The sequence below is a fragment of the Setaria viridis genome, chromosome 9 (genome assembly GCF_005286985.2).
Source record: "Setaria viridis chromosome 9, Setaria_viridis_v4.0, whole genome shotgun sequence".
NCBI lineage: Eukaryota > Viridiplantae > Streptophyta > Magnoliopsida > Poales > Poaceae > Setaria > Setaria viridis.
The window spans coordinates 36,544,546-36,556,281 of record NC_048271.2 but is presented as its reverse complement, the minus strand read 5'-3'; the positions used below and the strand labels follow the sequence as shown (position 1 = coordinate 36,556,281).

Genomic DNA, 11,736 nt, shown 5'->3' with positions numbered 1-11,736 from the left:
GGTGGCTAGGGAGGGATGGGAGCAGGAGATGTTCAAGCTACAGGATAGTACGGCTCTGATACTAGTTGTTAGGATCTGAACTGTTACTCTCATCGAGAGGATGGCACTAGGAAGAGTTGGGGCAATTTTCTGGGTTTTCTTTCCACAATAACATGTCCAACCAAGGGTTGGGGATACATATTTATAGCTAGCCTAGCAGCCAACCAGCCAAGCATCAAGGCATATGCTAGTCTAAGATGCCTTTGATGCTGTCCTTTGATGTTGTTCTATCTAGTCTAAGATGCCTAGGACTGTCCTACCCTAAAAGTAGTCAACAAAGTGGTGCTGCAGCAAGCATATGCTGCAGCCCCACTGTCCTTCAGTCAAAAACAGCTGCAGTCCCACAAGGACCAGCAGCACAAGACCTAGTACAGCAGCTGGTCCTTGAAGACCAGCAGGACCAGTACAGCAGCTGGTCCTTGAAGACCAGCAGCAAGACAACCAGCAGCTAGACTTATCCAGCAACCTTAACCTCCCGTTTCTGTCCTCCAAGGTGCATATCTTTGCTGGCTGAGGTGGCACCACTTCTAGAAGCACGACATCAAGATCAAATTCGGGTTGTTGCTCTTTGCTGCCTTGATTTGCAGTTTCCTTTATTTTCCTCAGCCTTATGATCAATGGAACATCGTCTTCATCGTCCGCTTCCTCTTGATGTATATTGCTAGCAGGTGCTTGTTCATGCACCCTGCCTGGCAGGGTGCCCTGCTCATCTTTGTCCACTTCCTCATTGCCCTCTGCAATAGGGTGCAGCCCACTGCGGTCGTCGAAAACCATCTTTGACCTTCTCTCCCTTTCTTCATTTCCAGACATTGGCCCTCCTTGTGATGGCAGCCCATCCCCAGCATCATGCACGTCTTCCATCTCCGAGTCATCTTCATCGGGCGGGACTTGGGCATCATCGTCACTGTTGTATGTTTCTTCTTCCTCTCCAAAATCTTCTTCTTCTTCTCCTGGTTCTTCTTCTCCATTATCTTCTTCCTCTTCTTCATCTTCTAACTCTTCTTCATAATCAGAGTCTAATTCCTCATCGTCCGGGATGTCATGATTGGGGAAGGGGGGTGTGGTCCTGTTCCTCTTGGATCTTCTCTGACTTGGCCCAGCCGCGTCTTGTGTTGAAAATTCCATGCTTCCCACTTTCTGGACAAATGTGCTTAGCAATTCCGTGACGCCGCTTAGGACTTTGCCTACAGCATCACATAGCTTCCTCTTGTTCTGCATGAAGTTGTCAAAAAAAAGAAAATATAAAGTCAGCATGCGTGGTGGGTTAAAAAAAACATAGAAAAGGGCAAATGCTGCTGCAAAAAAATTGAGAAAGAATATATATGTGGTGACCAGGGGCTATATTTGCTATGTGCAGCAAGCTAATTTACTGTTAACGGTGTGCTAGATTTATTAATTGAATGGTGTAAACTGCCTAATAAAAAGGAAGAAACAAAAAGGAAAGATGCAACACTAATAAAAGTAGGGGGTTGATAATAACATACCTGATCTGCCATTCCTCTGAGAGCCTTTGACGATACAAATTGATGTACGTCGTCCACTGTGAAGAGTGAGTTCTGAACAGTTGTATTGGCTGACGGTTTGAGCTACAAATTCATTGGAGAGCGTGTTAGGACAGAGTGAAAAAGTTCAGAAAATGAACCTCATCCAGAAAGCTTCTAGAAAAAATATCTAACTCAGTTAAGAAAAGTAAACTAACTCAGTTCAGAAATTTAAACTCAGTTCAGAAAAAGTAGTTGTTCATTTTTAGAAAAGCAAAACTATCTCAGTTCAAAAGGTAGTTTATTTTTTAGAAAAAGCAAACTAACTAAGTGGTTGATGAACAGACAAATCAAAAAACAATTATCACCGAATGAACCATCGTGATTGGTGTCTAGCCTGATGACCTCATGCAAAAGCTTGTTTGTCCACGCTGCTACCCTGGGTTTTGTAGTAGGGATCTGCAGCCTGCCACTATCTAAAGAATCTGCATATAGATCCCGTTTGGCATGGCTCCAACTCCAAGCAGAGCTGCTCCACTCCTGAACTTCAGGTGGAGCCAGCTCCACTCTAGAACTCCAGAATAAAAATGGGGTGTTTGGCTAGATGGATGCTCTCAACTCCAAAAAAGATCAATTTCAAAAAAGATCGATTTCAGTGTAGATTGCCATTGTTACCCCCAATTCAGACCCCCACTTGTCATCTTCTCTATCCCATCTTCTTCTCCCATCTTCTCCTGCCACATTCTGCTCGGTGTTGTCCACGTCAAGCTCCCACAGGGTCGGGGCGGCGATGGGGGCGGAACGGCCACGAGCGGCGGGGACGGGGCGGCCGCGGGCGACGAGCGGCACGACGACAGGCGACGGGGGCGGGGCGGCACGGCGACAGGGGCGGGACGGCGACGAGCGGCAGGCGGGGCTCGACGACGGCGGCGGGGAGACAACAGGCGGGGCGACAACGAGCGGCAGGGAGGCGACGGGGGTGGGGAAATAGTCACGGGTTGGAGCTCGGGAGGAACGGAACGAAACGTTTTTTTTATGTAACTAGTGGTATTGGTGGGTAATTACCCACCAACTCCACGAGGAGGTTCAAAAGAGGTTGTTTTGGAGCAGAAAAAGGTGCTCCAAAACTCCAGTTCCATTTGCACTACAGCTCCATGAAGTTGGCTGCTCCATGGAATTTTGGAGTTGAGGTGTTTGGCTGGATTTCTTAGTGGAGTTGCTGGAGTTCTGGAGTGGAGCCACGCCAAACACCCCCCATAGTATATGTGGTGGAAAAAAAACAAGAATCATGAGAAGACAGAAAAAATAATATAGGGGTACTAGAGAAGTGGTCAAAAAAGTGCTTAGGAGAACGCAACCCCTCACAGAATTCTTTTTATCAAATTTGGAAGTGGCATCCTTCAATTGGTCGACAACAAACTGTGCCCAGTTCAATTTCTTCACGCTTGATAGGTCGATTATAGATGGGTAGCATCTGGGGCTGATTCCCAAGCCAGTCGATTGGCACAAAAATGTTGATACAGCAAGCATCAGCCATGACCTCAGAAAATCTTCATCTGCCTCCTTGTTTGCCTTGACCCTTTGAACAATTGTTTCAATCTTGGGTGCTGTCCCCCGGACAATGCCATACTTCTCATGAATGAAATTGATGGCATCAACATCAAGTTCATACTTCACTGGATCACCCCTGTTTGGCAAACCAAATTTTTCAGCTACAGCCCCTGCTGTCAATGAGATCCTCCCCCTTCCAGGCAAAATGAGTTGCGATGTTTCATGATCGAAACATTGCACCATGATCCAATTTGCGAAATCTGAAGGTATTTGTGAGCATGCAATCTTCAGTAACCCACCAAATTTCACATCTTCTATAGCCTTGCGCTGGTCAACAGCCAGGTGCTTGTATAACTTAACCAGTCTGGAAGGTGTTGCCCTGTGTCTTGGGGCCTAAAAACATACAATGGAGAGCGCGATCAGGTTTGGGGAAAAAAAGGTGTAGGTAAAATGATAAATATTATACATATTTGTACGTATTTTCACATTTGACATTAATACTGTTTATGCCAAAATCAGACACTAAAATGAACACGCACAAAAGCTTAACAAAAAAAATGCCACTTCAGGGATAGAATTCCTTGTTCATGTTATTTACACACAAAAATAATAGCATACTGAACCCATTTGATGAACTACACTGATGAGTCAGAGTTCAGAACTAAAAAAGAACCATATGATTACTGAACTTGCCACCTAAAATTGCACCCAAATAATTGGCACAGAACTAACTGATTGAAAAAAGGGAGAACTGAAATGCTTCATACCCCAGCCACACACCCAAAAAAATAAACTACTAGCTGATGTATTGCATTATGAAGTCTGAAATCTGTAATCACCATAAAATCAATGATTTGATCTGAAGATATGAACATGAATTCTAAAAATAAAAAATGTTCAGCATGTATATAACTATTTTTATTGCCAATAACTTAAGTATCAAGCAGTTAAAATGAGCAACTTATACCAACACGGACAGCGAACATGGACAGCAGAACACAACCCTTGGATGATGGGGCAGGTACCCTCAAAAAGCAAGTATACAGTTTTCACATATAGAACAGAGAACACACCAATTAAAATTAACATGCCAATTAGAAAACTTTCAGGTAGTTAACATACAGAGAACATAGAGGCATCACATCAAAAGCACATACAACCTAACAGTAGGATAGAGAACAGATTTCACCAGAATAAAAGGTAGAAGGACTACAGTATTGGAACAATATCAAGTGTTTTATAAAAGAAAGCTAAAACAATAAAAATGTTAACCATGTATATAGGTATTTTATATTGGCTAATTAAAGTATTACATTTTGCCTATTTATGAACCATATAATTGCATAATCTTAACTATATTATTGCCTTATTAGTAACATGTTGTTGCCTAATTAAGAAGCATATATTTGTTAGTTTTCTGTCCAAATCATTGACTAATGGGGTTGGAATATGTATCTCATCAAACTAAGGGGGTGTTTGGATATGAGGTGCTAAACTTTAACAGTGTCACATCGGATGTTCGGATGCTAATTAGGAGAACTAAATATGAGCTAATTATAAAATTAATTGCAGAACCCTGTGCTAATTCGCGAGACGAATCTATTAAGCCTAATTAATCCACCATTAGCAAATGGTTACTTTAGCACCACATTGTCAAATCATGGACTAATTAGGCTTAATAGATGATAGTCTCGCGAATTACACTCGAACTGTGCAATTAGTTTTGTAATTAGTCTATATTTAATACTTCTAATTAGCATCCAAACATCCGATGTGATGGGTGTTAAACTTTAACAGGTTGGAGCCAAACAGGCCCTAACTCAGTTTCAAAAAGTACTGAAGAAACTGGATAAAAACTTTGGGGATAAAAAGACTAGATAGAAGTTCCAAAAAACAAGAGCTTAAACAAATTTGAGGGCCATACCGCATTGTTCGCTACTGCACGTGCTGGTCTCTCTCTTTGTACTCTAGGCATTGTATGAACTGATTGCTTCCATCTTGATTTGATACAGGAACATTTCCAAATGAAAACAAAATTTTAAAAAACAAAAATATAATCAGTAGGTGCTGAGTTATTCTGGTGTGACAAAAAATGGTATGGAAAAAATAATCAGAAGGTGCTGATTTGCATGCATCAGGGGGGCCACCACACCGGGGATTACAGGGTATCCAGGATTGCTCCCACATACCACATACCAACTCCGCTGGATTTTTACGGCCCAAGTAAAGACTTATGCAGAATCAGCACCCCCTGGAGGGAAAAAAATGTTTGACCACTAATCCTAAACGTGTTTGTCATTAAGTAGCAATGCATGGTTATTGTTACTGCATAACTGATAGAGAAAAAAAAACTGACCTTCGTATTGTGTTTTATTCCTCTACTTCCACAAACTTGCTTCTCTATATTTGAAGATCCTGCTCCCCAGCCTGCCACAGAAACCGAGGTGAAAATAAAAGTGAGCACAAAAGTAAAACTCAAAAAAAAGGGCCCTGATTGGGAATCTAGAAAGCCACATTAAAAATTTTGTTGAAAAAAATACATGAACAAGAAACAGCACTTGTAGCATTTAGAATATTTAGAAAAAGAAAAAAGGCACAGAGCATTCAGATCCCCCTTAGTTGTTTGGGTGCACATTCCAGAAAAAAAGAGAGAAAACACACAGAATTGAATTCAGATGCTGTTGCTGCTGCATGAATTGAATTCTAGTGCCCTCTAGGCTATGATGCCTATAGCAAAATGAAAAGCTTAACCAGGGATGCTAAAATTATGCAAACAGAAATGATAAGCTATAAAATTCTTAATTTATAAATCATACTACAAACTTGCTTAACCTGGGATGCTAAATTTCTATATTCTGTGGCCTACAATGCTTCATTGTAGGACCTAAATTGCTTCATCATAGCCTATGCTGTTGCTGAATTATTGAGAAATGACACACAAAAGATTGTCGAAAGTACTAAGAATCATGTTTCAGAAAAAATAACATATATGTTCATTATGAACAAACGAATGTGCGACATTAAAATCTCGCACACACCATACATATCGCCCATCAATAATACTGAATCAAGTATGGCTTGAAAAAGGTAGTAAAAAAACAGTTGATGCATACCTTTGTGTGAACCCCCAAAACACCCCCTCCTCTCTGATCTTCCTCCACCGCAGCGGTCTGACGGTCGATTAGCCACTGCAAACTGCTGCGCAAAAATGGATGTCAAAAACACCTCAGCCTAAGACGAGATATGTAGGGGGACTAGTGACTAAGTTATCGATGGGTGATTCGAACAAAAACACCTCACCTCCGTGCGCTGGGCCTCACGCTCCCCAATCTGCAGAAACAACTGCGCAAAAATAATAAGAGAGAAATCAGGCGAAAAAAATCAAAAGCCCCCCCAACCAAAAAATGAATGGAAACCCGACGGGGATTCAACGAACGAAACCTCACCTCCGTGCGCGATAGGCTTGCGCTCTCCAATCCGCCGAAAACCTGCGTAGACAACAGGTGAAAAAATCGATCAACCCCCCCCCCCCCCAAACCAAAAATGATCGACCCCTATTAAACGAACAACCCTCACCTCCTTGGATCCGTGCGCGCTCGGTCTCACGCTGGCCTACCCCCCACCACGAGAGCCCCATGCGGAAAACACATTGCGAACAAAATCAGAGGAAATTGGGCGAAAAAATGAATGAAAATAGATGGGGATTCGATGAACAACACACCACCGAGCGCGCTCCATCGCTTCAATGTCTTCGATCTGGAGTTCCGCCGCCGCTGATAGATGGATCCGAGGTGATCCGAAGATGCGGTGGAGAAATCGCCGGGAGGAGAGGAGAGAGAGAAACCCTAGAGAGAGAGGGGAGCGGTGGAAATGAGAGGGCGAAAGAGACGAACAGGCGCGCGGCCGGAGATTTGAACAGTTTCGCTCGATTAGTATGACTAGTGGGCCCCGGCTGGGAATTGGACCGACGCGCTGGAATCGCACCGACGCACGCGGCTGTGGTTTCTGGCAGCTGTTGGATGCTGGGCGGACGGTGGATCAAACCGGCCGTTCCGACCAACAAAAAGACGGCCGGCCGCAGTATATAGTCTTTACCAAATAATAATGGCAATAATAATTTGCAAACTGGAGGTTGCGGACCTCGTGGACTATATATAACAAATGGGTTCACTCACTCCTTCGTAGTGCTTTGCCTCGTTTCGGCCCAGGTTAGTTTTTGGGCATATTTGCTTTAGCTTATAAGCCGGCTGAAAAGTTGAAACAACTGATTTGTTACGAGAGAAAAACACTATTTAGTAACTGATAAGCCGGCTAAATAAGTTGAAGCTAACAGACTGTTTGTTTGAAGTCCCATTGTCCTCGTATCGATCGAGCACTCAGCACAAGCCACCTCGCCGTCCACTGCAGACTGCTGACTGCAGCGGGCAAGTGGCAGCGAGCGCAAGCCAATCGAGCGCGGGCAGAGGCTGGCGCGACGCCGCCCGCACTTCAACGTCGGCGCGACGAGAAACCAAGGGCGTGCTGGCAGAGCCGACCAGGACAAGTGTCTTCCCTGCACGCGTTCCTGGCAAGTGGCTGTGCCTGCATGGGCAAGTGTCAAATCGAGCAGCTGCTGCGCAGCGTGACAGCCGAGATAACTACTCGGGTCGTATCAGCCGAGCCCTCTCCTCGTCGTCTCCGTCTCCGTGCAAGTCCAGCTCCAGCAGGACCTCGTGTTCGACCGGTTCGCATGCGCTGGACGTGCTCGCCGATGTTCCTTCGTGCTGCACGTTGGGTCATTTCACCGGCAGACCATCAGAGTTCCTGGCGGATGGGGCACATCTGTCACGTCAAGCTAAGGGCTGCGGCTACTTTAGGATCAACAAGGAAAGTGTCGCCCATGCTTTCCTTAAGTTGTAACACGGCCACGGATTGGATGCATCCATCTCTCAATGCGGAACTCCTCTCTCTCTCTCTCTCAAGGATCTCAATGGCAACCGCGGTTGGATCGTGTGAAATCACTACTTCTTGTTTAGAGCATTCAAGTCACCCATTGATAAATAGAAAGAACACTTGCCATATGAGATTTCAGATTTTACCTGTGGTTTGCTATTTAATTCTCCATGCTTTGCTACTTAGCCACTAGTATTTGGTGTGTTAGGCCGGGTCATGTACATACACACTGGGCATAAAAGAAGTGTATAGCTACGACTTTGCGAGCAAACGGAACGTGATTGTTTAGTACGGGCAGTACGCAGCCAATCAAACGCGGCACAATATACGGGCACCCCGGAGACCACGGCCACATGGAAGTCGGCAGAGGTCGCATGCCCACACACTCCATGGCCACAAGGAGCTCGGCCCCAAGCCCGCTTTACTCGCCCTGCCTTTTGCGCAGCCCCACGGAGAAAACAAACGCCGAGAAAAGTTGGGGGAGAAAGACGATTGCATGATGCTAATAAGTGAGGAGAGAAGGAAAGATCGATGATGATGATAAGGGGGGGGGGGGGGGGGCACTGTCACGTGACCGGAGCATCGCCCACTCTTTCCCCTGCCAAAAAGGCCGCGATAGGGCCAAGTCACGTGCTGGCCCACCCACCATTCCCGGCTCTCACCCCGCCTCCTCTCTTTTCCTCCATTGAATTGAAAAGCTTGACCTACCGGTGAGGAAAAAAGAAGCATGGAGTAGGAGTAATAACCACGAGGAAAGCTGTCGCAACCCAATGAGCAATGTACTCCGATGCAGGTAACTAGGTAAAGAGGAAAAAATCCCACCCAAAACTAACAGAAAAAGTGAACGACGACGACGTATAAGTTTCGTTCGTTTCTTTGAAAATTGTCGAGGAGATATGTCTGTCATTCACTTAAGAAGATGCATGGCACTCGCGCGCTCACGTTCCACGCATACCTACCAGCGGAGCAGTACGGATGGAATGCGTGCCATAACTAATATGCCTGCTAAATCACAATCAGGACCATTCGTGTACTCGATACATGACGTTTTAGGTGCATGATTGCTCACAAAACAACCACAATTATACCAACAGAATTCATTGATCTCTCATAGAACTTAGAAGCAGGGAGGTAGTAGTAGGTACCAACAATTTAATAATTAACAGAAGAAAGAGAACGGAAAATATCTGGAATACGCATGGCGATCGAAGAAAGAAAAGAAGAAACGGCAGAATTTCATTCGCAAAAGGATCTAAAGTGCTCCATGCATGCAATGCACGGCCAGCTCCCGGGCCTCCTCCGCCGGCTAGCTATTAACACACGCCGTAGTCGCGGAACATGAGCTCCGGCCTCGGCCCGGCGGATCCTGCGGCCGCCGAGGCAGCCGCGGCGGCCGCGGCCGCGTCGCGGTGGCTGCCGCGGATGAGGATCAGCTCCTTCTGGCGGCGCAGCTCCATCACCTTGCGGTGCGAGTTGGAGTGCTGCGTCAGCACGAACGTGGGGCTGGCCGCCGGCCTGTACTCCGGCATGAGGCGCCCGGACTTGAACCGCACGCCGCACGCGTTGCACAGGGTCTTGGGGCCCAGGGGCCCGGTCCGCCACTGCGGCGTCTTCTCCGACGCGCAGTGCGTGCACCGCCGCACGCCGCCCTCCATGCCCACCTCCGCCCCCGCGGCCCCCCCGGGGCCCGGGCTCTTCTTGCCGCGGCTGCCGTTGGCGCCATTCGGCCGCCCCGGCTTGTTCGACGACGGGAAGTCCGAGGACGAGCAGGACGATGATGGCGACGACTGCGATGGCGGGCGCGGCACGAGGGAGTGCCACGCCGCGGCAGCCGCGGCGGTCGCGCGGGAACGCTTGCTACGCGCGCCGCGGCCGGGCGCGGCCGTGACGCAGCTGTCCTGACCACCCGAGTTGCCACCACCGTTGCCGGCCGCGTTAGCAGCAGCGGCCGCCGCCATTGCGGCATGCGAGGAGTAATTCGGCATGTCGGAGTAGGAGTCGTCCACGAACTTGGATAGCCACTCCAGCTCCGCAGCTTCCTCGCTCTGCATCATCATGCATATCGGAATTGTTCAGCGATCTCATACCTGAGAACCTCTCTCTAATTAAAGTAGATAACTAAGCTAGACACACGACATTCATATAGCTAGCTAGTGACATATTAGATGCACGGCAGTTGTGCGATCGTCGTTTGGTGCTTACGGGTATGTAGAACTCGTCGGCGAAGGAGAGGAGCGACGTCTGGTGATCCGACGAGTTGGCGGTGGGCGACGGCTCACCCATAGCTCCCGAGTGATGCCCGTTGTCAGCAGCCGCGGCCCCCGCGGCGGTGGGGAAGAAGTCGTGGGCGCCGGCGCCGGTGGAGAGGTCGAGGAGTTCGTCGACGCGCATGGCGTCGCCCATGGGCGGCATCCCGTAGTAATGGTGGTGGTGCGCCGTGGAGTAGCTGGCGCCACCGCTGTGGTGGCTGCTCATCGGCGCGGTGGTGATGCTGGAGGCGTTGTGGTGGCCGTGGTACGTGCCCATCCCCATGCCGAGCTCCACTCCCATGGCCATTTCCCACTCCGATGCCATCGCGGGACACTAGAGCTAAGAGCTAACCGTACGGCGTGGTACTTAATTGGCACCGGGCAGTTCCTTGAGACGAGCAAGAGTGACGCTGCTCGTTCTAGTACGAGCTAGTAGCTGTAGCCTTACTAGGAGGAGTGACGAGAGTGAGTGCGTGCGAGGGGGGGGGGGGGGGGGGGGGGGGGGGGGTAGCGGAGGGGATGGAATGGCGTGATGAGAGGGGGAGGGGGTGTGAGGAGGGGAGAAGAAATAGTGCTGGGCTTTGGAGCGCTCCAGTCACTCGATCACCAGTAACAGAGCAAGGGGTTGTTGCGAAGTAATTAATATAGAGCCGGTGTGTGTGGGTGGGGGTGGGGGCGGGGGGGAGCTAGCTAGTGGCCCAAGTGCATGTGTGTGCACAAAACCATGTTTGACAAAAGCTGTGCATAAGATAGCATTAGGGAGGTGCGATTAGGGGGAGTATAGAATTAGTGTGCAGAGGGAGAGGAAGCTGCAGCCCAGCACGGCAGCAGGCCCCAACGTGCCCCATCCCATGCACTGCATCCATCCTCTCTCTCTGCCCACCCACATTCATATGCTCCACCACCACTCGTCTCCCTCCCTTCCCCTCTCTCTCCCCCTCTTAGCTAGCATAATTCCGTTAGCTACTGGCTGTTGTACTGGTAGCAGCAGTCTCGGTATTTTTCTTTTGAAGAGAGAGACGGAGAGAGATGAGGGGGAGAAGAAAGAATCCTGTTACTTTAACCGTAATGCATGCACACGACCACGTGACTCCATGAGCTGTAGCCTGTGCAAGTGTCCATGGAAGTGGATGCCGAAGCATCCTGGCGGAAATCAATGCTGCTCACCCCGCAGGGGCGTTCGTAGGCAGCAGGCAGGGCAGGGGGCGAAAAGTCTGCCACGCACCGAGAATGGTTAACCGGCCAATTTCCCCTGCCCTCCGCCGTCCCCGGCCCTCCATTCGACGGAAGTGTCTGCCGTTTCCGGAGGCCGGCGCGGGCTCGATTGATTGGCGCCTTCGCCGCCTCGGCCGCTCGTCTTTGCCGGTCTCGGCATGCAATAAAGCCTCCCCCGGCCGTTGGATGGCCTGCCTCCGCACGTAGCCCCCGCCGGCCGCGCGCTGCTCTCGTTTCGACGGATTTGGGAGGGGAGGCCGGGCTCGCCG

General features: G+C 48.7%; 2 protein-coding genes across 5 annotated transcripts; both read right to left on the bottom strand.

The window, feature by feature from the left end:
- Positions 1 to 116: 116 nt before the first annotated feature.
- On the bottom strand, positions 117 to 6,984 carry LOC117838837 (uncharacterized). 4 transcript variants are annotated; one of them, XM_034719012.2, is made up of 10 exons: positions 6,793 to 6,984; positions 6,648 to 6,683; positions 6,518 to 6,559; positions 6,372 to 6,413; positions 6,185 to 6,269; positions 5,428 to 5,498; positions 4,996 to 5,068; positions 2,886 to 3,464; positions 1,524 to 1,625; positions 117 to 1,251 (listed from the first exon to the last, which is right to left on the bottom strand). In XM_034719012.2, exons 7-10 carry the CDS (start codon positions 5,044 to 5,046, stop codon positions 301 to 303), a joined length of 1,683 nt encoding a protein of 560 aa, XP_034574903.1. In that variant the 5' UTR covers positions 5,047 to 5,068; positions 5,428 to 5,498; positions 6,185 to 6,269; positions 6,372 to 6,413; positions 6,518 to 6,559; positions 6,648 to 6,683; positions 6,793 to 6,984; the 3' UTR covers positions 117 to 300. The 4 variants fall into 4 exon arrangements, with proteins under 4 accessions (XP_034574903.1, XP_034574905.1, XP_034574904.1 ...); XM_034719014.2 differs by having other exon boundaries at positions 6,372 to 6,401; XM_034719013.2 differs by having other exon boundaries at positions 6,185 to 6,266; positions 6,372 to 6,401.
- Positions 6,985 to 9,085: 2,101 nt separating this feature from the next.
- LOC117838838 (uncharacterized) lies at positions 9,086 to 10,761 on the bottom strand. The gene is made up of 2 exons (XM_034719015.2): positions 10,206 to 10,761; positions 9,086 to 10,048 (listed from the first exon to the last, which is right to left on the bottom strand). The coding sequence occupies exons 1-2, from the start codon at positions 10,575 to 10,577 to the stop codon at positions 9,317 to 9,319; spliced, it is 1,104 nt and encodes a 367-aa protein (XP_034574906.1). The 5' UTR covers positions 10,578 to 10,761; the 3' UTR covers positions 9,086 to 9,316.
- Positions 10,762 to 11,736: the final 975 nt, after the last annotated feature.